Consider the following 23792-nt stretch of genomic DNA (forward strand, 5'->3'; position numbering starts at 1 on the left):
ACCAAACATGACCATGTGGGACATCCTAGGAGAAGTTGTCTAGTGGAACACTGCTTGGAGAGATAAAGCCACCATCTTACTGGATACATTCAGATAGAATCCGCAAATGTTTGGATTAAATTAGAATCTGAGTTTTTATGGAGATTCATATTGTATTTGATTAGTTTGGATGGATTTCTAGCATTGACCCATCATCTGGACATTACACAACTTTACCCATATTTGGAGACAACCAGGCACTGGTTATCAATGTCATACCCAGGTAGGATGCAGATTACCTTCTGAATGGAGGCCCCAGGAGCATCTCATGACTCTTCAGTCCTCATCTGTGCTGAGCGTGGGGATCCCCATCTATAGGGAGACTATCTCCCAGCATAACCTCATTGGATCAGTAGAGAAAGCTCAGCAAACCCATCAATTAGTGAATAAAAGAACCCATAGCATTACCCTTTATCAATAAATTTATTTTAAGACCCCTGAAAAGCACTTATGGTGAGGAGCACGCTTTCCTTTCCACAAGAGTCTGAACCCTCCGTCCTTCTACACAGCCTTTATGATTTCCTCTCCACCTTCTGTGATCGGTGCTCTTCCCTCTCTATCTACAGATATCGGATCTGTCCTCCTAGAACACTTGGATGCTTTCATCTCCTCATACTGCAATATGAAAGCCATGATACCCAAAGTATGGCACATGGCCACGGAGGCCAGAAACTGACGGTCAAAACTTCATTAACGCCAAGAAAGATATTGGTAAAATAGCACAAGAGTCGTATTAGGAGACCTCATCTAGTACATTTAAGTCAATAATCTCACGATATGACAGCATAGACTTGCCTGCCAGTATACCAGATAATAGGGGTGCAAAATGAGCAACCTACCTCCGTATGGACCTCACCCGCACTGTTCCATGCCGCTCCGTCCAGGTACTTTCAGCAGCATGGAAATATCACAAATCTTCTACTTTACCTTTTTTTAACCTGAAAACGGTTGTCCCCCACGACATATGTCACCCATCTTGTCAGGCAGTGAGATCCCATTACAGCAGCCATCCCCCCTCACCTTTCTCTGTCGGGGTGCACTGACGCCGGCAGTTAGCGCAGCAGCAGCGGTCGGTTCCTTGGCACTGATTATCATTGTGGCACTCTGCGGGCAAGGGCCTGACACGGATACATATCGAATGGTCGAAATATGGGCAAGGGTTGAGTTTAGCTGCAGAGAGACAACAGACAGTGATTATTGCCGGTGTAGTAGATGGCGGATTATTCCTCTTGTAATGGTATCCCTTCCAATACTGCCCCCCGTAGTCACCAATGGTAAATACAACCTGACCTCTTCCGTCTTTGTTAAAAATTGTCATGAAACCTAGTCTTTAACATTAATCCTGTGGTTAATCCTTAAATTTCTGCCTAATAATTTACACCCTGGATATAAGAAGCTCTCACCCAGTGAGGGGTCAACATATTTTATGGCTTTCATGTCTTGTACTTACGTTGTAAAGGCAGCAGGCAGCACTTTCTACAGCCCGACCAGCAGCATTTCCTCGGCCCTTTGCATTCTTTGTCTGTCCTACATTCAGGCACGTAGTCAACTGTGGGATTGCAGGTTGGGTAGTCCACGTCTAGGGGGCAAGTCCCCGGCTTCTCTGAAAGCCAAGACACGGTGAGAGAGTCGGACGGCGGTGTCAGCGGACGTTGTGGCTGCACTGGTTATAGAACCATGACAATATAACAGCATTGTATTTTTTATTTTAACTGCTTCATGCCGTGACCAATTTCCATTTTTTGTTTTCGTTTTTCCCTCCCCTTCTTCTGAGAGCCATTACTTTTTTTTTTTTGTATTTTTCAGTCCTCATAGCCGTATGAGGGCTCGCTATTTTCACCGGACGAGTTGTACTTTAGAATGACTCCATATAGCGCACTGGAAAACGGGAGAAAAAATCCAACTGCGATGAAATTACATAAAAGCTCAACTCCCAATAGTTTTTTTTTTCATTATTATTGTTTACCATACTCTCTGTATGGTAAAACCGACCTGGTAATATGATTCCCCGGGTCCGAACCAGTGCGCATTGGCCAAGCATGTAGAGTTTTTTTTTTTTTTAATTAAGTGGTGAAAAAAAATCTGAAATTTATAAAAAAACAAATAAAAATTTGCTTGTGTCGACATTTTTCAAGACATGTAATATTTTCAGGATCTGGGGCTGGTGAGGGCTTAAGTTTTGGCCCAGAGGCGACATTTTTTATTAACCCATTATCTACCAATGTCCTTTTTTTGGGGACGCCTAATCTTTAGCTTCAAGCAACTAAGATTTTATAATTTTTATAATTAGGTCCAATTTTTTGTGTTGCGTTTGTAAAATGAATGTTTTCAAAATAGGAAATCATGTCATTGTCATTTTTAAATGAATATTGGGTCGCCCTTTTCTGAAAAATCCGTACTTGTAAAAAATTTAATTTGGCAAGTAATGGGTTAATGCCATTTTGGGGTGGATACAATGTTTTGATCGCCCGTTATTACATCGTATAGAAATATTGCGGAGGTTTGATTATTTTTCTCATTATGCCTTTTACTCATTCAATTAATTTACGAGTGCAGCGAAACCAAATGCGTATTTTTTGTTTTTTTATTAATTGCTTTAATTTTTAATGGGGCAAAAATGGGGGTAATTTGAACTTTTATTTTTTCAATTTTTTTTGTCATATTTTTAAAAACATTTGCTTTTCACTCTTTGTTTCTTCCCCTTTGGGACTTGAAGCTGCAATCGTCTGATCATTTGTGCTGCACATAGCAGGGCATTAGTACGGCTATGTATAGTGAAAATTACGATCTCAAATGAACGCTGGTTTTCATAGGAGGATCATTAGCAGACCCCCAGCTGTCACGGTAACCCATGATCACGTCACGGGCACATCGATGACATGCCCTGCTGGCAAGTGTCTCAAGCATGTGATGCTTGACTGCGACATTTAACAATTTTGGATCTCAAGACCTCAGACAGTTCTCTTCCCCTCTTTCTGTTCTCCATGCTTAGTGTGGCGCACACAGACACACGATGCAAAGATTGACAAAACTTCTCCATTTTTATCTGGTTCCAGGTGTGATTTTCATGCTGCTCACACCTGTTACTTGCCACAGGAGAGTGTGAACAAGCATCACATGATTGAAACAAAACCAGTTACCCACAATTTTGGAAAGGTGACAACAATTTTGTCCATCCCATTCTTGGAATTTTGTGTGAAATTCTATACAATTTGCCTTTTTTTTTCTCAGTTTTTTTGTGTTGTTCCGACGCACACAAAGGAAATAAACCTGTGTGTAAGAAAACGTGTAACTGGCATTAATTTTTTGGGAGAAATACTTCATTTTCTGGAACAATATGAAGGGTGCCAACACTTTCAACCATGACTGTATAGATAACTCAGAAGATGAGCAAGTTAATAATAATAATAATAATAATAATAACAATAATCTTTATTTATATAGCGCCAACATATTCTGCAGCGCTTTACAGTTTAACAGTTTCAAACACAACAGTCATAAGTAACAACATTAACAATACAATAATTAATGTAAAATAATCCGCCCCTGCTGGTGAGAGCTTACAATCTACAATGAGGTGGGGAGATACAAAGTACAGGTGTGTATTTACAATGATGTATTTACAATGAGGGTCCGGCCATCTTCAGGGGGTGGGGGATAGATGGAGATAGTGAATGGGCTACACATGCACACTTATACATAATATTACTTTCATTAGGGGACGTGATAGGTTGCTCTGAACAAATGTGTTTTGTGCGAGCGCCTAAAACTATGCAAGTTGTGGATGGTCCTAATATCTTGGGGTAGAGCATTCCAGAGGATTGGCGCAGCGCGGGAGAAGTCTTGGAGTCGGGAGTGGGAGGAGATGTATGGGGGTGCCGCACTGTGGAGAGCTTTGTGGGTGAGAACAAGTACTTTGAATTGTATCCTATAATGAATGGGCAGCCGGTGTAACGACTGGCGAAGAGCGGATGCATCTGAGTAATGACTAGCAAGATGGACGACCCTGGCTGCTGCATTAACCCCTTCATGACCCAGCCTATTTTGACCTTAAAGACCTTGCCGTTTTTTGCAATTCTGACCAGTGTCCCTTTATGAGGTAATAACTCAGGAACGCTTCAACGGATCCTAGCGGTTCTGAGATTGTTTTTTCGTGACATATTGGGCTTCATGTTAGTGGTAAATTTAGGTCAATAAATTATGCGTTTATTTGTGATAAAAACGGAAATTTGGCGAAAATTTTGAAAATTTCGCAATTTTCACATTTTGAATTTTTATTCTGTTAAACCAGAGAGTTATGTGACACAAAATAGTTAATAAATAACATTTCCCACATGTTTACTTTACATCAGCACAATTTTGGAAACAAAATTTTTTTTTGTTAGGAAGTTATAAGGGTTAAAATTTGACCAGCGATTTGTCATTTTTACAACGAAATTTACAAAACCATTTTTTTTAGGGACCTCCTCACATTTGAAGTCAGTTTGAGGGGTCTATGTGGCTGAAAATACCCAAAAGTGACACCATTCTAAAAACTGCACCCCTCAAGGTACTCAAAACCACATTCAAGAAGTTTATTAACCCTTCAGGTGCTTCACAGCAGCAGAAGCAACATGGAAGGAAAAAATGAACATTTAACTTTTTAGTCACAAAAATTATCTTTTAGCAACAATTTTTTTATTTTCCCAATGGTAAAAGGAGAAACTGAACCACGAAAGTTGTTGTCCAATTTGTCCTGAGTACGCTGATACCTCATATGTGGGGGTAAACCACTGTTTGGGCGCACGGCAGGGCTTGGAAGGGAAGGAGCGCCATTTGACTTTTTGAATCAAAAATTGGCTCCACTCTTTAGCGGACACCATGTCACGTTTGGAGAGCACCCGTGTGCCTAAAAATTGGAGCTCCCTCACAAGTGACCCCATTTTGGAAACTAGACGCCCCAAGGAACTTATCTAGATGCATAGTGAGCACTTTGAACCCCCAGGTGCTTCACAAATTGATCCGTAAAAATGAAAAAGTACTTTTTTTTCACAAAAAAATTCTTTTAGCCTCAATTTTTTCATTTTCACATGGGCAACAGTATAAAATGGATCCAAAAATTTGTTGGGCAATTTCTCCTGAGTACACCAATACCTCACATGTGGGGGTAAACCACTGTTTGGGCACATGGTAAGGCTCGGAAGGGAAGGAGCGCCATTTGACTTTTTGAATGAAAAATTATCTCCATCGTTAGCGGACACCATGTCGCGTTTGGAGAGCCCCTGTGTGCCTAAACATTGGAGCTCCCCCACAAGTGACCGCATTTTGGAAACTAGACCCCCCAAGGAACTTATTTAGATGCCTAGTGAGCACTTTAAACCCTCAGGTGCTTCACAAATTGATCTGTAAAAATGAAAAAGTACTTTTTTTTCACAAAAAAATTCTTTTCGCCTCAATTTTTTCATTTTCACATGGGCAGTAGGATAAAATGGATCATAAAATTTGTTGGGCAATTTCTCCCGAGTACGACGATACCTCATATGTGGGGGTAAACCACTGTTTGGGCACTCGGCAGGGCTCGGAAGGGAAGGCGCGCCATTTGACTTTTTGAATGGAAAATTAGCTCCAATTGTTAGCGGACACCATGTCGCGTTTGGAGAGCCCCTGTGTGCCTAAACATTGGAGCTCCTCCACAAGTGACCCCATTTTGGAAACTAGACCACCCAAGGAACTTATCTAGATGCATATTGAGCACTTTAAACCCCCAGGTGCTTCACAGAAGTTTATAACGCAGAGCCATGAAAATAAAAAATAATTTTTCTTTCCTCAAAAATGATTTTTTAGCATGGAATTTCCTATTTTGCCAAGGATAATATTAGAAATTGGACCCCAAATATTGTTGTCCAGTTTGTCCTGAGTACGCTGATACCCCATATGTGGGGGTAAACCACTGTTTGGGCGCACGGCAGGGCTCGGAAGGGATGGCACGCCATTTGGCTTTTTAAATGGAAAATTAGCTCCAATCATTAGCGGACACCATGTCACGTTTGGAGAGCCCCTGTGTGCCTAAACATTGGAGATCCCCCAGAAATGACCCCATTTTGGAAACTAGACCCCCAAAGGAACTAATCTAGATGTGTGGTGAGCACTTTGAACCCCCAAGTGCTTCACAGAAGTTTATAACGCAGAGCCATGAAAATAAAAATAAAAAAATTATTTTCTCAAAAATGATTTTTTAGCCTGCAATTTTTTATTTTCCCAAGGGTAACAGGAGAAATTTGACCCCAAAAGTTGTTGTCCAGTTTCTCCTGAGTACGGTGATACCCCATATGTGGGGGTAAATTACTGTTTGGGCACATGCCGGGGCTCGGAAGTGAAGTAGTGACGTTTTGAAATGCAGACTTTGATGGAATGCTCTGTGGGCGTCACGTTGCGTTTGCAGAGCCCCTGATGTGGCTTAACAGTAGAAACCCCCCACAAGTGACCAAATTTTGGAAACTAGACCCCCAAAGGAACTTATCTAGATGTGTGGTGAGCACTTTGAACCCCCAAGTGCTTCATAGAAGTTTATAATGCAGAGCCGTGAAAATAATAAATACGTTTTCTTTCCTCAAAAATAATTATTTAGCCCAGAATTTTTTAATTTTCCCAAGGGTAACAGGAGAAATTTGACCCCAATATTTGTTGTCCAGTTTCTCCTGAGTACGGTGATACCCCATATGTGGGGGTAAACCACTGTTTGGGCACACGTTGGGGCTCGGAAGTGAAGTAGTGACGTTTTGAAATGCAGACTTTGATGGAATGCTCTGCGGGCGTCACGTTGCGTTTGCAGAGCCCCTGATGTGCCTAAACAGTAGAAACCCCCCACAATGACCCCATTTTGGAAACTAGACCCCGAAAGGAACTTATCTAGAAGTGTGGTGAGCACTTTGAACCCCCAAGTGCTTCATAGAAGTTTATAATGCAGAGCCGTGAAAATAATAAATACGTTTTCTTTCCTCAAAAATAATTATTTAGCCCAGAATTTTTTATTTTCCCAAGGGTTACAGGAGAAATTGGACCACAAAAGTTGTTGTCCAGTTTCTCCTGAGTAAGCTGATACCCCATGTGTGGGGGTAAACCACTGTTTGGGCACACGTCGGGGCTCAGAAAGGAAGTAGTGACTTTTGAAATGCAGACTTTGATGGAATGGTCTGCGGGCATCACGTTGCGTTTGCAGAGCCCCTGGTGTGCCTAAACAGTAGAAACCCCCCACAAGTGACCCCATTTTAGAAACTAGACCCCCCAAGGAACTTATCTAGATATGTGGTGAGCACTTTGAACCCCCAAGTGCTTCACAGACGTTTACAACGCAGAGCCGTGAAAATAAAAAATCATTTTTCTTTCCTCAAAAATGATGTTTTAGCAAGCATTTTTTTAGATTCACAAGGGTAACAGGAGAAATTGGACCCCAGTAATTGTTGCGCAGTTTATCCTGAGTACACTGATACCCCATATGTGGGGGTAAACCACTGTTTGGGCACACGTCAGGGCTCGGAAGTGAGGGAGCACCATTTGACTTTTTGAATACAAGATTGGCTGGAATCAATGGTGGCGCCATGTTGCGTTTGGAGACCCCTGATGTGCCTAAACAGTGGTAACCCCTCAATTCTACCTCCAACACTAACCCCCCCACACCCCTAACCCTAATCCCAACTGTAGCCATAACCCTAATTCCAACCCTAACCCTAAGGCTATGTGCCCACGTTGCGGATTCGTACGAGATATTTCCGCACCATTTTTGAAAAATCCGCGGGTAAAAGGCACTGCGTTTTACCTGCGGATTTTCCGCGGATTTCCAGTGTTTTTTGTGCGAATTTCACCTGCGGATTCCTATTGAGGAACAGGTGTAAAACGCTGCGGAATCCGCACAAAGAATTGACATGCTGCGGAAAATACAACGCAGCGTTTCCGCGCGGTATTTTCTGCACCATGGGCACAGCGGATTTGGGTTTTCATATGTTTACATGGTACTGTAAACCTGATGGAATACTGCTGCGAATCCGCAGCGGCCAATCCGCAGCCAAATCCGCACCGTGTGCACATAGCCTAATTCTAAAGGTATGTGCACACGCTGCGGAAAACGCCGCGGATCCGCAGCAGTTTCCCATGAGTTTACAGTTCAATGTAAACCTATGGGAAACAAAAATCGCTGTACACATGCTGCGGAAAAACTGCACGGAAACGCAGCGGTTTACATTCCGCAGCATGTCACTTTGTGCGGATTCCGCAGCGGTTTTACAACTGCTCAAATAGAAAATCGCAATTGTAAAACCGCAGTGAAATGCGCAGAAAAAAACGCGGTAAATCCGCCATAAATCCGCAGCGGTTTAGCACTGCGGATTTATCAAATCCACAGCGGAAAAATCCGCAGAGGACCAGAATACGTGTGCACATACCGAAACCCTAACCCTAGCCCTAACCCTAACCCTACCCCTAACCCTAACCCTACCCCTAACCCTAACCCTAGCCCTAACACTAGCCCTAGCCCTAACCCTAACCCTACCCCTAACCCTACCCCTAACCCTAACCCTAGCCCTAACCCTAGCCCTACCCCTAACCCTACCCCTAACCCTAACCCTAGCCCTAACCCTAACCCTACCCCTAACCCTACCCCTAACCCTATTCTAACATTAGTGGAAAAAAAAATTTCTTTATTTTTTTATTGTCCCTACCTATGGGGGTGACAAAGGGGGGGGGTCATTTATTATTTCTTTTATTTTGATCACTGAGATATAATCTATCTCAGTGATCAAAATGCACTTTGGAACGAATCTGCCAGCCGGCAGATTCAGCGGGCGCACTGCGCATGCGCCCGCCATTTTGGAAGATGGCGGCGCCCAGGGAGAAGACGGACGGGACCCCGGCAGGATCGGTAAGTATGATGGGGTGGGGGGGAGCACGGGGGGGACCACGGGGGGGGGGATCGGAGCACGGGGGGGAATCGGAGCGCGGCAGGCGTGGAACGGAGCACGGGGGGCGTGGAACGGAGCACGGGGGGGCTAGAACGGAGCACGGGGGGGTGGAACGGAGCACGGCGGGGTTGATCGGAATGCAGGGGGGTGATTGGAGCACGGGGGGGGGTGATTGGAGCACGGGGGGAGCGGACAAGAGCACGGGGGGGAGCGGAGCACAGGACGGAGGGGAGCCGGAGCAGTGTACCGGCCAGATCGGGGGGCTGGGGGGGCGATCGGTGGGGTGAGGTGGGGGCACATTAGTATTTCCAGCCATGGCCGATGATATTGCAGCATCGGCCATGGCTGGATTGTAATATTTCACCCGTTATAATAGGTGAAATATTACAAATCGCTCTGATTGGCAGTTTCACTTTCAACAGCCAATCAGAGCGATCGTAGCCACGAGGGGGTGAAGCCACCCCCCCTGGGCTAAACTACCACTCCCCCTGTCCCTGCAGATCGGGTGAAATGGGAGTTAACCCTTTCACCGGATCTGCAGGGACGCGATCTTTCCATGACGCCACATAGGCGTCATGGGTCGGATTGGCACCGACTTTCATGATGCCTACATGGCGTCATGGGTCGGGAAGGGGTTAAGGATGGACTGGAGAGGGGAAAGTCGAGTAAGGGGGAGGCCAATTAGTAGAGCATTACAGTAGTCCAGGCGGGAGTGGATCAGGGCGACAGTGAGGGTTTTTGTTGTTTCCATGGTGAGAAAAGGGCGGATTCTAGAGATGTTCTGTAGGTGTAAGCGGCACGAGCGGGCAAGAGATTGTATATGGGAGGTGAAGGAGAGATCGGAGTCAAACATGACACCCAGACAGCGCGCTTGCTGCCGGGGTGTTATTATGGTGCCACCCATGGAGAGGGAAATGTCAGATTTAGGGAGGTTTGTAGATGGCGGGAGCAGAAGAAGTTCAGTTTTGGAGAGATTGAGTTTCAGATAGAGAGCGGACATGATGTCAGAGACTGCGGACAGACAGTCAGGGGTGTTCTGTATTACAGCGGGGGTAAGGTCAGGGAATGACGTGTATAGTTGCGTGTCATCGGCATAAAGATGGTACTGAAAGCCAAATCTGCTGATGGTCTGTCCAATTGGGGCCGTGTAGAGGGAGAAGAGAAGGGGGCCAAGGACTGAGCCCTGAGGTACCCCAACAGCGAGAGGAAGAGGAGATGAAGTGGAGCCAGAGAACAGAACACTGAATGAGCGGTCAGCAAGATAGGAGGAGAACCAGGAGAGAGCAGTGACCTTAATGCCTAGTGACTGGAGCCTAGAGAGTAGGAGAGGGTGGTCAACAGTGTCGAAAGCTGCAGAAAGGTCGAGAAGAATGAGCAGAGAGTGGTCACCTGTTATGGACCTGGTGGTTAGGAGCACCCGGAATGACCTGATGGTTAAACTAACACAGGACAAGCTCTGGGAAGTGGGAGCTCTGCTGACCGCAACCCCTAATCCTATCACACACACTAGAAATAGCCGTGGAGCGTACCTAACTCTGCCTAGACGCCTCTTCACAGCCTAAGAGCTAACTACCCCTAGAGATAGGAAATAAAGCCTACCTTGCCTCAGAGAAATTCCCCAAAGAAAAAGGCAGCCCCCACAAATATTGACTGTGAGTTAAGATGAAAGTCACAAACACAGGAATGAAACAAGTTTCAGCAAAGGGAGGCCAGACTTACTAAACAGACTGAGGATAGAAAAGGTAACTTTGCGGTCAGCACAAAAAACTACAAAAAGACCATGCAGAGTGTGCAAAAAGACCCCCGCACCGACTCACGGTGCGGAGGTGCCACTCTGCTTCCCAGAGCTTCCAGCTAGCAAGGCAAAATCATGATAGCAAGCTGGACAAGAAAACAAAGAACAACAAATAAACTAGCAGGGACTTAGCTTCTGCTGGAGTAGACAGGTCACCAGAAAGATCCAAGAGCGAACTGAACCAGTACTAGAACATTGACAGCTGGCATGGAGTAACGATCTGAGTGGAGTTAAATAGAGCAGCCAGCCAAAGAATAAACTACGTCACCTTTGGAAGGAACCTCAGAACCAGCAGCTCCACCCACAGCCACCAGAGGGAGTCCATGGACAGAACTCGCCGAAGTACCATTCATGACCACAGGAGGGAGTTCAATAACAGAATTCACAACAGTACCCCCCCCTTGAGGAGGGGTCACCGAACCCTCACCAGAGCCCCCAGGCCGATCAGGACGAGCCAAATGAAAGGCACGAACCAGATCGGCAGCATGAACATCAGAGGCAACAACCCAGGAATTGTCTTCCTGACCATAACCCTTCCACTTGACCAGGTACTGGAGTTTCCGTCTCGAAATACGAGAATCTAAAATCTTCTCCACCACATACTCCAACTCCCCCACGACCAACACCGGGGCAGGAGGGTCAACAGAGGGAACCATAGGCGCCACGTATCTCCGCAATAACGACCTATGGAACACATTATGGATGGCAAAAGAAGCTGAAAGGGCCAAACGAAATGACACAGGATTGAGAACTTCAGAAATCTTATAAGGACCAATGAAACGAGGCTTAAACTTAGGAGAGGAAACCTTCACAGGAACATAACGAGATGACAACCAAACCAAATCCCCAACACGAAGTCGGGGACCAACACAGCGACGGCGGTTAGCAAAACGTTGAGCCTTCTCCTGGGACAATGTCAAATTGTCCACTACGTGAGTCCAAATTTGCTGCAATCTGTCCACCACAGAATCCACACCAGGACAGTCCGAAGGCTCAACCTGCCCTGAAGAAAAATGAGGATGGAAACCAGAATTACAGAAAAAAGGCGAAACCAAAGTAGCCGAGCTGGCCCGATTATTAAGGGCGAACTCAGCCAAAGGCAAGAAGGATACCCAATCATCCTGATCAGCAGAAACAAAGCATCTCAGATATGTCTCCAAAGTCTGATTGGTTCATTCGGTTTGGCCATTTGTCTGAGGATGGAAAGCCGAAGAAAAAGACAAATCAATGCCCATCTTAGCACAAAAGGACCGCCAAAACCTCGAAACAAACTGGGAACCTCTGTCCGAGACGATGTTCTCCGGAATGCCATGCAAACGAACCACATGCTGGAAAAACAATGGCACCAAATCAGAGGAGGAAGGCAATTTAGACAAGGGTACCAAATGGACCATCTTAGAGAAGCGATCACAAACCACCCAGATGACCGACATCCTTTGAGAGACAGGGAGATCTGAAATAAAATCCATGTAAATATGTGTCCAGGGCCTCTTCGGGACCGGCAAGGGCAAAAGCAACCCACTGGCACGAGAACAGCAGGGCTTAGCCCGAGCACAAGTCCCACAGGACTGCACAAAAGAACACACATCCCGTGACAAGGAAGGCCACCAAAAGGATCTAGCCACCAAATCTCTGGTACCAAAGATTCCAGGATGACCAGCTAACACCGAACAATGAACCTCAGAGATAACTCTACTAGTCAATCTATCAGGGACAAACAGTTTCTCCCCTGGACAACGGTCAGGTCTATCAGCCTGAAATTTCTGCAGCACCCGCCGCAAATCAGGGGAGATGGCAGACAAAATTACCCCCTCTTTGAGAATACCAGCCGGCTCAGGAACACCCGGAGAGTCGGGCACAAAACTCCTTGAAAGGGCATCAGCCTTCACATTCTTAGAGCCCAGAAGGTATGAAACCACAAAATCGAAACGGGAGAAAAACAGCGACTATCGAGCCTGTCTAGGATTCAACCGTTTGGCAGACTCGAGATAAGTCAAATTCTTGTGATCCGTCAAGACCACCACGCGATGTTTAGCTCCTTCAAGCCAATGTCGCCAATCCTCGAATGCCCACTTCATAGCCAACAACTCTCGATTGCCAACATCATAATTGCGCTCAGCAGGCGAGAACTTTCTAGAAAAGAAAGCACATGGTTTCATCACCGAGCCATCAGAACTTCTTTGAGACAAAACAGCCCTTGCTCCAATCTCAGAAGCATCAACCTCGACCTGAAACGGGAGCGAAACATCTGGCTGGCACAACACAGAGAAGAAAAACGACGCTTCAACTCCTGAAAAGCCTCAACGGCCGCAGAGGACCAATTGACCACATCTGCACCTTTCTTGGTCAAATCAGTCAACGGTTTAACAACACTAGAAAAATTAGCGATGAAGCGACGATAAAAATTAGCAAAGCCCAGGAACTTCTGCAGGCTCTTCACAGATGTAGGCTGAGTCCAATCATAAATGGCCTGAACCTTAACAGGGTCCATCTCGATAGTAGAAGGGGAAAAATGAAACTCAAAAATGAAACCTTCTGAACTCCAAAGAGACATTTGGACCCCTTCACAAACAAGGAATTTGCACGAAGGACCTGGAACACCATTCTGACCTGCCTCACATGAGACTCCCAATCATCCGAAAAGACCAAAATATCATCCAAATATATAATCATAAATCTATCCAGGTACTTTCAGAAGATGTACACAGATGGAGCATTAGAAAGCCCGAATGGCATCACCAGATACTCAAAATGGCCCTCGGGCGTATTAAATGCTATTTTCCATTCATCGCCCTGTTTAATACGCACAAGATTATACGCCCCTCGAAGATCTATCTTGGTGAACCAACTAACCCCCTTAATCCGAGCAAACAAATCAGACAGTAGCGGCAAAGGGTACTGAAATTTGACCGTGATCTTATTAAGAAGGCGGTAATCAATACAAGGTCTCAAAGAACCATCCTTCTTGGCCACAAAAAAGAACCCTGCTCCCAACGGTGATGACGACGGGCGAATATGCCCTTTCTCCAAGGACTCCTTTATATAACTCCGCATAGCGGCGTGCTCTGGCACAGATAAATTAAACAGTCGGCCCTTAGGAAACTTACTACCAGGAATCAAATTAATAGCACAATCGCAATCCCTATGAGGAGGTAGGGCACTGGATTTGGGATCATCAAATACATCCCGGTAATCTGACAAAAACTCAGGGACTTCAGAAGGCGTGGAAGACGAAATTGACAGCAATGGAACATCACCATGTACCCCTTGACAACCCCAGCTGGACACAGACATTGATTTCCAATCCAACACTGGATTATGGACCTGTAGCCAAGGCAACCCCAAAACGACCACATCATGCAGATTATGCAACACCAAAAAGCGAATATCCTCCTGATGTGCAGGAGCCATGCACATGGTCAATTGAGTCCAGTACTGAGGCTTATTCTTGGCCAAAGGCGTAGCTTCAATTCCTCTCAATAGAATAGGATACTGCAAGGGTTCCAAGAAAAAACCACAGCGCCTGGCAAACTCTAAGTCCATCAAATTCAGGGCAGCGCCTGAATCCACAAATGCCATAACAGAATAGGACGACAAAGAGCAAATCAGAGTAACGGACAAAAGAAATTTAGACTGTACCGTACCAATGGTGGCAGACCTAGCGAACCGCTTAGTGCGCTTAGGACAATCGGAGATAGCATGAGTGGAGTCACCAAAGTAAAAACACAGCCCATTCTGACGTCTGTGTTCTTGCTGTTTAGCTCTGGTCAAAGTCCTATCACATTGCATAGGTTCAGGCCTCTGTTCAGAGAATACTGCCAAATGGTGCACAGCTTTGCGCTCACGCAAGCGCCGATCAATCTGAATGGCCAAGGACATAGACTCATTCAGACCAGCAGGCGTGGGAAATCCCACCATGACATCCTTAAGGGCTTCAGAAAGACCCTTTCTGAAAATTGCCGCCAGGGCACACTCATTCCACTGAGTAAGCACAGACCACTTTCTAAACTTCTGAAAATATACCTCCGCTTCATCCTGACCTTGACACAGAGCCAGCAAGATTTTCTCTGCCAGATCCACTGAATTTGGTTCATCATAAAGCAATCCAAGCGCCAGAAAAAACGCTTCAACATCACGCAATGCAGGATCTCCTGGCGCAAGGGAAAATGCCCAGTCTTGAGGGTCGCCACACAACAAAGAAATAATGATTTTTACTTGCCGAACGGGGTCACCAGAGGAGCGGGGTTTCAAAGCATGAAACAGTTTACAATTATTTTTGAAATTCAGGAATTTAGATCTATCCCCAGAAAACAAATCAGGAATAGGAATTCTAGGCTCTAACATCGGATTCTGAACTACAAAATCTTGAATGCTTTGTACCCTTGCAGTGAGATGATCCACAGAAGAGGACAGACCTTGAATGTCCATGTCTACACCTGTGTCCTGAACCACCCAGAGGTTAAGGGGAAAAGAAAGACAGAACACACTGCAGAGAAAAAAAAATGGTCTCAGAACTTCTCTTATCCCTCTATTGAGATGCATTAACACTTTGGGCCAGCTGTACTGTTATGGACCTGGTGGTTAGGAGCACCCGGAATGACCTGATGGTTAAACTAACACAGGACAAGCTCTGGGAAGTGGGAGCTCTGCTGACCGCAACCCCTAATCCTATCACACACACTAGAAATAGCCGTGGAGCGTACCTAACTCTGCCTAGATGCCTCTTCACAGCCTAAGAGCTAACTACCCCTAGAGATAGGAAATAAAGCCTACCTTGCCTCAGAGAAATTCCCCAAAGAAAAAGGCAGCCCCCACAAATATTGACTGTGAGTTAAGATGAAAGTCACAAACACAGGAATGAAACAAGTTTCAGCAAAGGGAGGCCAGACTTACTAAACAGACTGAGGATAGAAAAGGTAACTTTGCGGTCAGCACAAAAAACTACAAAAAGACCATGCAGAGTGTGCAAAAAGACCCCCGCACCGACTCACGGTGCGGAGGTGCCACTCTGCATCCCAGAGCTTCCAGCTAGCAAGGCAAAATCATGATAGCAAGCTGGACAAGAAAACAAAGAACAACAAATAAACTAGCAGGGACTTAGCTTCTGCTGGAGTAGACAGGTCACCAGAAAGATCCAAGAGCGAACTGAACCAGTACTAGAACATTGACAGCTGGCATGGAGTAACGATCTGAGTGGAGTTAAATAGAGCAGCCAGCCAAAGAATAAACTAGGTCACCTGTGGAAGGAACCTCAGAACCAGCAGCTCCACTCACAGCCACCAGAGGGAGTCCATGGATAGAACTCGCCGAAGTACCATTCATGACCACAGGAGGGAGTTCGATAACAGAATTCACAACAGTCACCATTACGTTTTGCTGTCAGAAGGTCATTGGTCACTTTGATGAGTGCAGTTTCTGTCGAATGTAGGGGGCGGAAGCCGGACTGTGAAGGGTCTAGGAGGGAGTGAGTGGAGAGGTAATGGGTAAGGCAGGAGTATATCAGGCGCTCCAAGAGTTTAGAGATGAAAGGGAGTTTGGAGACCGGTCTGTAGTTGTTTGTGCAGGATGGGTCGAGGGTGGGTTTCTTTAGTAATGGAGTAATGATAGAGTGTTTGAAGGAGGAGGGGAAAATGCCAGAGAAAAGGGAGAGATTAGTTAGGTGAGTTGTGACGACTGGAGAGAGAGACTGGAGGAGATGTGAGGGAATGGGGTCGGTGGTGCATGTAGTCAGACGAGAAGAGGAGAGGAGCCTGGAGACTACTTCTTCTGTGATGGGATCGAATGTGGAGAGTGAGCCAGGGGAAATGCAGGGAGGGATGGGAGTCACTGAACTTGGTGATTGGGAGCAGATTTCCTGACGGATATTGTCTCTTTTCTCTATAAAGTGGGAGGCAAGGTCATCAGCACAAATGTCTGTTATAGGGGCTTGTGCTTTCGGCCTGAGGAGGGAGTGAAAGGTGTCAAAAAGTTTCTTGGGGTTGTTGGATTGTGAGGAGATCAGGGTGGTGAAGTAGGTCTGTTTGGCAAGGTGAAGGGCAGAGTTATAGGTCCTTAACATAAATTTGACGTGTATGAAGTCTTCTGGTGTGCGTGTTTTCCTCCATAAGCGTTCAGCACACCGAGAGCATCGCTGGCGAAATCGGGTTTGCGATGTGAGCCAGGGCTGTTTCACTCTGTTTGGAGGTTCTGAGGGTAAGGGGAGCTACTTTGTCTAGGGTGCTTCTAAGAGTGTCATTGAAGTGATATACAGCCAGATCAGAACAGGAAAAAGAAGAGATTGGGGACAATGATGAGTGTAGGGAGTCTGAAAGTGTATGAGGGTTAATGGCTTATAGATTTCTGACTGAATGGTAGGTAGGAGGGTGCTTGGGTGAGTGAGGATTTGTGAGTGTGAAAGAGAATGTTGTGGTCAGAGAGGGGAAGCGGTGAGTTATCTAGGTAGGAGATTGAGCAGAGCCGGGCGAAAACCAGGTCCAGGGTGTTACCGTCTTTGTGTGTTTTAGAGGTTGAGAGCAGTGAGAGGCCTAGAGAAGTGGTTAGTGATAGAAGCTGGGATGCAGATGTGGAAGTGGGGCTGTTGATGGGGATGTTGAAGTCTCCCAGGATAAGGGTTGGTAGTTCTGAGGACATGAAGTGCGGCAGCCAGGCAGAGAAATGGTCCAGGCAGTGGATGGGTGAGCCTGGGGGCCAGTATATGACCACTACTCTGAGGGAGAGGGGACGGAAGAGCCTGATGGTGTGGACTTCAAAAGAAGGGAATGAGAGCGATGGAACTGGGGGATGACCTGGAAAGTGCATTGTGGGGACAGGAGTATGCCAACTCCACCACCAGGTCTGTTTGTGGGTCTTGGGGAATGGGAGAATTGTAAGCCACCATGGGTAATGGCAGCAGGAGAGACAGTGTCAGAATCCTGAATCCAGGTTTCTGTGAGGGCCAGCAGATTCAGAGAGTTTTTCAGAAAGTAATTGTGAAGGAAAGGAAGCTTGTTGCAAACAGACCGTGGATTCCAAAGGGCAAAATTAAAAGAAGGAGATGAAGGAGTGCAATTAATATTAGTAAGATTATTAAGGTTTCGATGTGAGGTAGGGTAGGGGTTGAGCTTGGTGGATGGTGGAGCGGTGTTGGGGGAGACATCCCCTGAAATCAGTAGGAGCAGGAAGATAAAGAGCAAATAGTTTTTGGAATTGTATGAAGTTTTTTTGTGCAGTGTGTTTGGGTAAGATGGACTGAGGTTTTTCAGGAAGGTAAGAAGTGCATGGGAGCTGTACATGGGAGAGGGAAGGAGAGAGGAGCTGATGTGTATGAGTTGTGATGGAGGGGGGATTGGGTGGTGAAACTGGACTGTAAGGGAACACAGGAGGATAGGAATAAAGCACATGGATAGAGGGGAGAGCAGAGTGTGGGGTACCTGACTCCTGCCCTGATTACCTGCCATGGAATAACTGCTGTATCACGACGCTTATCTTTGTGAGGCTTTGCTTCTGGGACACTTGCGTGCACCCCCACATGCGTGCACCCCTAAGGATGGATCTAAATTTATAGTCCAGACTGCGAGGTCAGAAGAGTTGGATTGTGGGACCAGGGTGGGGATAATCTGGCAGCTGGGAGCAGCACACCAGGTTTTTTTTTTGTTTTTTTAGATGATCAAAGACATTCAGCCTGGTAACATCTACTTTAACACCTTCCTTCCACCAGATAAGATCTACACTGATGCCAGTCATGGATATGCAACAGTGAGTTTTAAGTACAATGCACCAAATGAATATTACCGATGAATTAGCAAACACATTAAATTATGATTCTAGATGGTAAAGCAGCAGATGACAGACAGCAAGCAGAGGTGGGAAGTTATACCATAAGGCCGGCGTCACACTCGGCGTAAGACAATACGGTCCGTATTTTACGGCCGTAATACACTGAAAAGTCCCCAAAATAGTGGTTCGTAGCTCCTCCGTAGGCAGGGTGTGTCAGCGTATTTTGCGCATGGCATCCTCCGTATGTAATCCGTATGGCATCCGTACTGCGAGATTTTCTCGCAGGCTTGCAAAACCAACATACAGATATACAAGGGATCCACGTGCTAAAAAAATAATAAAAACATATATACTGTCTATATATATATATATGTTAGTGAGACACCTATATATATATATATATTAATATTTCATCCAGCGCGAGATAGCTTAAAAGCCGGTAATTCAATTGCCGGCTTTTGCTATCTCCTTCCTAAACCCGACATGATATGAGACATGGTTACATACAGTAAATCATCTCATATCCCCATTTTTTTTGCATATTCCACACTACTAATGTTAGTAATGTGTATGTGCAAAATTTGGGTGCTCTAGCTATTAAATTAAAGGGTTAAATGGCGGAAAAAATTGGCGTGGGATCCCGCGCAATTTTCTCCACCAGAGTAGTACAGCCAGTGACTGAGGGCAGATATTAATAGCCTGGAGAGGGTCCATGGTTATTGCCCCCCCCCGGCTAAAAACATCTGCCCCCAGCCACCCCAGAAAAGGCACATCTGGAAGATGCGCCTATTCTGGCACTTGACCACTCTCTTCCCATTTCCGTGTAGCGGTGGGATATGGGGTAATGAAGGGTTAATGTCACCTTGCTATTGTAAGGTGACATTAAGCCAGATTAATAATGGAGAGGCGTCAATTATGACACCTATCCATTATTAATCCAATTGTATGAAAGAGTTAAAAAAAACACACACATTATTAAAAAGTATTTTAATGAAATAAACACACCGTTTGTTGTAATATTTTATTGTACGCTCAATCCACTGGCTGAAGACCCTCGCTCTGTGACAAAGAAAAAATAATAAACCAACAATATACATACCTTCCGAGGATCTGTCACGTCCCACGTTGTAGATCCATCTGAAGGGGTTAATTTTTTTTACAGCCAGGAGCTCTGCTAATGCAGCTGTGCTTGTGGCTGTAAAACCCCAGCGAATGAATGGAAACTAGGTCAATGACCTGTAGTTACCTTCATTCGCGGTGAGGCGCCCTCTGCTGGTTGTCCTCATATGAACTCGAGCCTGGGAACTTTTCTGAATTTCTCCCACGCTCGAAGGACATCCAGCAGAGGGCGCCTCACCGCGAATGAAGGTAACTACAGGTCATTGACCTAGTTTCCATTCATTCGCTGGGGTTTTACTGCCAGGAGCATAGCTGCATTATAGCAGAGCTCCTGGCTGTAAAAAAAATTAACCCCTTCAGATGGATTTACAACGTGGGACGTTACAGATCTACGGAAGGTATGTATATTGTTGGCTTATTATTTTTTCTTTGTCTCAGAGCGAGGGACTTCAGCAAGTGGATTGAACGTACAATAAAATATTACAACAAACGGTGTGTTTATTTCATTAAAATACTTTTTAATAATGTGTTTGTGTTTTTTTTAACTCTTTCAGACAATTGGATTAATAATGGATAGGTGTCAGAATTGACCCCTCTCCATTATTAATCTGGCTTAATGTCACCTTACAATAGCAAGGTGACATTAACCCTTCATTACCCCATATCCCACCACTACACGGGAGTGGGAAGAGAGTGACCAAGTGCCAGAATAGGCGCATCTTACACATGTGCCTTTTCTGGGATCGCTGGGGGCAGATGTTTTTAGCCAGGGGGGGGGCAATAACCCTGGACCCTCTCCAGGCTATTAATATCTGCCCTCAGTCACTGGCTTTACTACTCTGGTGGAGAAAATTGCGTGGGAGGCCACGCCAATTTTTTCCGCCATTTAACCCTTTAATTTAATAGCTAGAACGGCCAAATTTTGCACATACACACTACTAACACTGGTAGTGTGGAACATGCAAAAAAAAAGGATATGAGATGGTTTACTGTATGTAACCAGGTCTCATATCATGTTGGGTTTGGGTAGGAGAAAGCAAAAGCCGGCATTTGAATTACCGGCTTTCTGCTATATCGCGCTGGATGAAATATTAATATATATATATACATATATATATATATATTAATATTTCATCCAGCGCGGCCTCGACCAATCAGAGACGCGGGATTTCTACGTCGATACTGTGCCCGTCGCTGATTGGTCGAGAGACGCGGGATTTCCAGGACAGACAGACAGAAAGAAAGACAGACGGAAAAACCCTTAGACAATTATATACAGGTCCTTCTCAAAAAATTAGCATATAGTGTTAAATTTCATTATTTACCATAATGTAATGATTACAATTAAACTTTCATATATTATAGATTCATTATCCACCAACTGAAATTTGTCAGGTCTTTTATTGTTTTAATACTGATGATTTTGGCATACAACTCCTGATAACCCAAAAAACCTGTCTCAATAAATTAGCATATCAAGAAAAGGTTCTCTAAACGACCTATTACCCTAATCTTCTGAATCAACTAATTAACTCTAAACACATGCAAAAGATACCTGAGGCTTTCATAAACTCCCTGCCTGGTTCATTACTCAAAACCCCCATCATGGGTAAGGGTACCGTCACACAGTGAAATTTTGATCGCTACGACGGCACGATTCGTGACGTTCGAGCGATATATCTGTGACGTTCGAGTGATATCGCAATGTCTGACACGCTCCTGCGATCAGGGACCCCGCTGAGAATCGTACGTCGTAGCAGATCGTTTGAAACTTTCTTTCGTCGTCTAGTGTCCCGCTGTGGCGGCATGATTGCATGGTGTAACATATATCGTATACGATGTGCGCATAGTAACCAACGGCTTCTACATCGCACATACGTCATGAAATTATCGCTCCAGCGTCGTAGATTGCAAAGTGTGACAGCAGTCTACGACGCTGGAGCGATATTGTTACGACGCTGGAGCGTCACGGATCGTACCGTCGTAGTGATGAAAATTGCACTGTGTGACGGTACCCTAAGGCTACGTTCACATTGGCGTTCTGCCAATGTGCGTCGCTGTTGCGCCGGCGACGCAGCGGCGACGCAGCGGCGACGCGCCCCTATGTTTAACATAGGGGACGCGTGCGTTGTTTTGGTGGCGTTTTTCGCCACGTGCGTCGTTTCCGACGCTAGCGTCGGACGCAAGAAAACGCTACATTGTAGCATTTTCTGTGCGTCCGATTTTCATCAAAAACGACGCACGCGTCGCAAAACGCGCGCGTTTTTGCGCACGTTTGCGCGCGTTTTTACGTGCGTCGCGCATTGCGTCGCCGACGCAGGGCGGCGCAACGCTAGTGTGAACCTAGCCTAAGACTAGCGACCTGACAGATGTCAAGAAGGCCATCATTGACACCCTCAAGCAAGAGGGTAAGACCCAGAAAGAAATTTCTCAACAAATAGGCTGTTTCCAGAGTGCTGTATCAAGGCACCTCAATGGTAAGTCTGTTGGAAGGAAACAATGTGGCAGAAAACGCTGTACAACGAGAAGAGGAGACCGGACCCTGAGGAAGATTGTGGAGAAGGACCGATTCCAGACCTTGGGGAACCTGAGGAAGCAGTGGACTGAGTCTGGTGTGGAAACATCCAGAGCCACCGTGCACAGGCGTGTGCAGGAAATGGGCTACAGGTGCCGCATTCCCCAGGTAAAGCCACTTTTGAACCATAAACAGCGGCAGAGGCGCCTGACCTGGGCTACAGAGAAGCAGCACTGGACTGGTGCTAAGTGGTCCCAAGTACTTTTTTCTGATGAAAGCAAATTTTGCATGTCATTCGGAAATCAAGGTGCCAGAGTCTGGAGGAAGACTGGGGAGAAGGAAATGCCAAAATGCCTGAAGTCCAGTGTCAAGTACCCACAGTCAGTGATGGTGTGGGGTGCCATGTCAGCTGCTGGTGTTGGTCCACTGTGTTTCATCAAGGGCAGGGTCAATGCAGCTAGCTATCAGGAGATTTTGGAGCACTTCATGCTTCCATCGGCTGAAATGCTTTATGGAGATGAAGATTTCATTTTTCAGCACGACCTGGCACCTGCTCACAGTGCCAAAACCACTGGTAAATGGTTTACTGACCATGGTATTACTGTGCTCAATTGGCCTGCCAACTCTCCTGACCTGAACCCCATAGAGAATCTGTGGGATATTGTGAAGAGAAAGTTGAGAGACGCAAGACCCAACACTCTGGATGAGCTTAAGGCCGCTATTGAAGCATCCTGGGCCTCCATAACATCTCAGCAGTGTCACAGGCTGATTGCCTCCATGCCACGCCGCATTGAAGCAGTCATTTCTGCCAAAGGATTCCCCACCAAGTATTGAGTGCATAACTGAACATTATTATTTGATGGTTTTTTTGTTTGTTATTAAAAAACACTTTTATTTGATTGGATGGGTGAAATATGCTAATTTATTGAGACAGGTTTTTGGGTTATCAGGAGTTGTATGCCAAAATCATCAGTATTAAAACAATAAAAGACCTGACAAATTTCAGTTGGTGGATAATGAATCTATAATATATGAAAGTTTAATTGTAATCATTACATTATGGTAAATAATGAAATTTAACACTATATGCTAATTTTTTGAGAAGGACCTGTATATAGATATCCAAGGAGAAAAAGGAAAATGCGGCACTCACCCAGGTAGATTGCGAATCAAAGTCCTTTATTCATCGTAACGTAACAACGGACATAGTAAGGAGAGGCGGCTTGGAGAGATCAGCGGTGCGGGGAGAAAGAACAGGACTACGATCGTTTCGCGCTTGTGCGCTTTCACGGGTCCATGGGCACAATTAAAATCATCATTTATTAAGGACTCAGGAGATTTTTTGCGTTTATCATAGAGAGTCTGGAATTTGTCTTATCACATAATGCCTTTAAGTTTGGTGAGAAATGGTTCCTTCAACGCACCGGAACTGCGATGGGGACGCCCGTCGCTTGTGTATTCGCTAATCTATTTTTAGCTGTCTTCGAGGAGAAATATATAACGGCCGTGACAAATCCCTTTCTAAAGTTAATACGATTGTACCTGAGATTCGCGGATGACATTTTTATTGTCTGGGATGGTTCGGAGAATGTGTTTAATTCTTTCGTTTCCCATCTTAATACTATAAATGATGACA

At 45.4% G+C, this 23792-nt stretch overlaps 1 protein-coding gene across 2 annotated transcripts in view; it reads right to left on the bottom strand.

The window, feature by feature from the left end:
- LOC138638877 (WAP four-disulfide core domain protein 8-like) overlaps positions 1 to 23792 on the bottom strand; it is a 78562-nt gene that overhangs the window by 31322 nt on the left and 23448 nt on the right. For both annotated transcript variants that reach the window (XM_069728581.1, XM_069728580.1), the window contains exons 3-4: positions 1490 to 1642; positions 1060 to 1209 (exon numbers count right to left, since the gene is read on the bottom strand). In XM_069728581.1, coding sequence (XP_069584682.1) covers positions 1060 to 1209; positions 1490 to 1642 — 303 coding nt within the window. The remainder of the gene's footprint in view (positions 1 to 1059; positions 1210 to 1489; positions 1643 to 23792) is intronic.

Source organism: Ranitomeya imitator, chromosome 5 (assembly GCF_032444005.1).
Source record: "Ranitomeya imitator isolate aRanImi1 chromosome 5, aRanImi1.pri, whole genome shotgun sequence".
NCBI lineage: Eukaryota > Metazoa > Chordata > Amphibia > Anura > Dendrobatidae > Ranitomeya > Ranitomeya imitator.